General features: G+C 48.4%; 2 protein-coding genes across 3 annotated transcripts; one reads left to right on the top strand and one right to left on the bottom strand.

Moving 5' to 3' along the window:
* Window positions 1-259: 259 nt before the first annotated feature.
* On the bottom strand, window positions 260-2,066 carry LOC125502775 (XK-related protein 6-like; the record flags this gene model as incomplete). Of its 2 annotated transcripts, none has more annotated exon segments than XM_048661999.1 (4): window positions 260-518; window positions 574-1,015; window positions 1,071-1,281; window positions 1,661-2,066. In XM_048661999.1, coding segments are annotated over 3 exon segments (892 nt in total), but the record flags the coding sequence as incomplete, so codon positions are not given.
* A 73-nt stretch (window positions 2,067-2,139) lies between these two features.
* LOC109542689 (probable pterin-4-alpha-carbinolamine dehydratase) lies at window positions 2,140-3,425 on the top strand. Its single transcript, XM_019912014.2, has 3 exons — window positions 2,140-2,645; window positions 3,003-3,125; window positions 3,180-3,425. The coding sequence occupies exons 1-3, from the start codon at window positions 2,481-2,483 to the stop codon at window positions 3,360-3,362; spliced, it is 471 nt and encodes a 156-aa protein (XP_019767573.2). The 5' UTR covers window positions 2,140-2,480; the 3' UTR covers window positions 3,363-3,425.
* The last annotated feature ends 284 nt before the right edge of the window (window positions 3,426-3,709 follow it).

Genomic DNA, 3,709 nt, shown 5'->3' with positions numbered 1-3,709 from the left:
GAAATATGGCAATAGCATGACTGCTTAGGCGGCAATAATATCTGATAATAGTATTCGCCCGTACCAACTAACGGCGAAATTTGGTCCGCAAGTCCAGATCTGCAGATTTATTATGTACGAAATTCGCATCGAGTCGTATCTGGCTCGTGATTAACCATTAACGGATCGATATTTCCTCGAACTTGGCTCGCCGCGTATGAGATACGCCAGATATTTCGCTCGTGTATGGGGCGCTAGTTGAGTAAGGGTTAGAACTTACCGAGCACCCATTGGTCGGGGCGATGGTTCCAGGAAGCGGACAGCCACGCGCTGACCAGCAGACAGTTTTCCAGCAGCATCACCACGTAGAAGATGGCCATCGTGCGGCCGTGCGGTTTTCCCTGCAGGTTGATGTAGGCGAGAACGTAGATGGCGGCCACAAGGGCGCACACCCACAGCTTCCGGCCCCTTTGCCCGTGAAAGGGGCTGCGGGGGCTCAGCAACCAGAGGAACATGCAGGCCCAGTGCATGCCCAACACCTGTACAAAGCACGCACTAAGTTGCAGCTAGATCGAGTGCTAGACTGGGTCTTACCAAGGAAATCCATGAATGGTAAGTGGCCGCATAGGCGGAGAGGGCGAGGGCGCGGGAGGTTACAGTGCCGGCTCTCCATAGCAGCTGTGACACGACTCCCAGCCACGTTAAGACCAGTCGATCGACGCTTTGCACATGTTTGCTGAACGAGGCCAAAGCCCAGCAAACCGAGAAAAGCGAGAGCGCAGCTGAGACGGTCACCAAATCGCTGGGCATGCCCGGTTTGCTGCCCGGATCGGCCAGTAAACTGAGCTGCAACAGCAGCATGGGCGCCGCCTGCAGAAACCCGTGGACAAGCCGCAGAATGCACAAATCGCGCACCTCCTGCTTTACGGTGCCCAGATGGACGGGGTGCAGCAGACGGGCGTAGCGCCAGAGGATGCCCATTTGTAGGACGTGCAGCCCCAGAACCAATAGGCTGGTGGGTTTCTTGGACAGGTACCTGCAACAGCACTTGCTTAGCCACTAAAGTACAGCCAAGCGCTGCCGAGCCTCACCATTTTACGCTCAGGATCTGGGAGACCAGCATGGTGATGATGATCGCGCTCAAGCACAGCCCCAGCAGCACAGTGAGACCGCTCTGGTAGAGGGAGTAGACGACGAGGAAGTCGAAAGCGAGATCGCAGAAGTATGCGGCCAGCGATACTATATTGAACAGTAGATCACATAGCGGCAAGAATTCTGCCATGACTCGACAATCATCTCATACTGAAATTGAAGAGGAACAACACCTTTAGATCTCTTCCTTGCTACTTCTAAAATGTGGCGTCCACCAATCAATTTTATGCGACAAGATAATTTTGAACTACCTATTAACATTCAAATGGATTATCAAACCGCTTCAAAAATATCACAGTTCGGGGCTTACATGTCTGGACCTCCGGTCAAAGATTTACTTGAAATTGGTGACCTTAGTGGTGGCCCCCCGATAGGGGGGCGCAAAATCGGGGCCCCATTTCAGGCACTTAAACCACCAAAGAGCAGCTGTCAATTCCAGCCGATGCCAGGGAATCGTTGGAATGCGACCTTCGGGTACCCCCCGGGGCGCTCCAGGCACATTCCACAGCAAAATGTCCAATTTACTTACTTGTTATGAGTATTTGTTTGGGCCATTGCCCACATTCCTAACCTCCTTTCATTTTTATTCGCGATTTGTTCATTGTATCCAGGTTTTAATGGCTGAATCTGAATGGGTGGCCTGCCGGCCGCTTCCGGGCCATGTACCGATCACTTTCCAACACTGAAATTCGCACAAAACTACGGGAAAAGCTAGAAAATTTTAAATGAAAACTTCTCCGAGGAAATGCTTTGCTGTTTGTCAAACTGACGGCAACGACTACAGCTCCGCTAGCCCTATGTGACCGACTGGAAATTTTGGAGCAGAACGAGCGAAAGTCTTGATGTCTGAACAAATATTTTAGGGAAATTCAAGGGTTTTTCGCCAGAAACTTGCCGTAGTTGTTCTACAGTACAAAATCCATACACAATCACGAGGCAATTTTTTTGATGCTTTAAAGATACTGGCCACGGACATGTGAAAACACCGATAAAATCGAGGTTATGACTTGAATAAGTTAAAAATGTCAACCTTGGTTCTAGTCCTGTTGTTTACATGCAGTTGCTTGGGCCCTTTCACAGATCGCGAAGACTTTTTGAAGTGTTTTCCGTTTAGTTTCGCTGCCGCGCGTTGTATTAAACCTATGATCAAGTCCCTGGCAAGTAGTCGGGAAAGCTAACCCCACTTTGCCCACCATAAGTATCAAAATATAAACAAACATTGAGGTTATGCGACCGTAGCTGCTCGTTTTAAAAACATTCGTCTAATCGTCGGGACTTTCTGTGAAAAACACTCGCCTAAATGCGTTGGTTCGTTAGTGTTTGTTGCTGATAACCCCGGATTGTGAAGAATGTGTTTATTGATGTGGAAACAGGCGGTTTCTAGACATGCGTCCTCAGGCAGTGTTCTTGTGAGGAAACTTGACCACTTTCACCACAAATATCCTCTGAGCTGTAAGCGAGCGATAGCCTTGAGTGTGCAGCAGTTAGTTAACGGAAAACCCCGCAGCAAAATGGTAAGTTTGTGATGATAAGTTGCTTGCATGCATGGGAATGTGGAATCTTTTGCTTTTGCTTGATCCTCCTGGGTGCCAGTCCATTGCTGCAGCACATAGAGCAGCTCTGTTTGAGATCGGTAGACCGCTCGTTTTTCATTCCATCCCTGCAACTGTGTTTGGTGCAAAGCCTTTCGTACTTAGGTTCTACAGGCATTTAGGGTATCACCCTTTTAATCCTCTAGTATCCCTTGCTGGTCCCATATGTTTAATAACTTCGCCGTGCATGTCTGCAAGTCCAAGTCGCGAAAGTGTCCTAGTGTGTGCCCTGCATTAACCCCAACCCAATGTGAAAAAGTGATTGTTTTGCCTGGTTAGACAGATAAACTGAGCACAGAAGAACGCAACAGCCAGCTGAACGATCTGTTGGGAAAAGGGTGGACAGTGCAAAATGACCGGGATGCCATCTACAAAGAGTTCCAGTTCCGGGACTTTAACCAGGCAATGGTGGCGAGTTGAGGGCAAGAGCGGCTGGCTAATCCAACCACTTTTCAGGCGTTCGGCTTCATGACCCGCACGGCTCTTTTGGCCGACAAAATGGACCATCACCCGGAATGGTTCAACGTGTACAATAAGGTGAATGTGACGCTCAGTTCGCATGATATCCAGGGGCTGAGTCGGCGTGACATTAAGCTGGCCAACTTCATGGAGGAGGCTGCTGCTGGCCTGAAGAAATAAGCCAGTTTCGATCACATTTTAGCTGTTTGACTCTTTGAAATATAGGTACGCTACTGCTGGAAAGGTTCATTCATTTATCCAGGGTGTGCACGCTATTTCCTATACGTTATTGAGTGATATTTTGATGTAACAGTGGTTTACACAGGCAGCTTTAAGTGCACTGATTACCAACCACGCAAATCTAAAACTTCTTGAAATCAAGCCTTTTTTGAGAAAACTGCCAACATTTCCCTATCCATTGTTCACTTTCTGAAAAGGCCATTTATTTCTGTCTAGAATGATGTACAAATGAGCGTTCTTGCTCATTTTGCCTCCGACAAATGAGCAAAAATGGGACGGAAAACATG

The sequence above is a fragment of the Dendroctonus ponderosae genome, unplaced genomic scaffold (assembly GCF_020466585.1).
Source record: "Dendroctonus ponderosae isolate FM_Combo_2020 unplaced genomic scaffold, Dpon_F_20191213v2 Dpon_F_20191213_10, whole genome shotgun sequence".
Taxonomy (NCBI): domain Eukaryota; kingdom Metazoa; phylum Arthropoda; class Insecta; order Coleoptera; family Curculionidae; genus Dendroctonus; species Dendroctonus ponderosae.
Note: the sequence above shows the minus strand (reverse complement) of the source record. Positions and strands in the feature narration are given on the sequence as shown.

Coding starts and splice junctions, on each gene's coding strand:
- LOC109542689 (XM_019912014.2), top strand. CDS start 2,481: ATGTGTTTATTGATGTGGAAACAGGCGGTTTCTAGACATGCGTCCTCA. Junction 2,646..3,002: donor GAAAACCCCGCAGCAAAATG/GTAAGTTTGTGA, acceptor TTGCCTGGTTAG/ACAGATAAACTGAGCACAGA. Junction 3,126..3,179: donor AGTTCCGGGACTTTAACCAG/GCAATGGTGGCG, acceptor ACCACTTTTCAG/GCGTTCGGCTTCATGACCCG.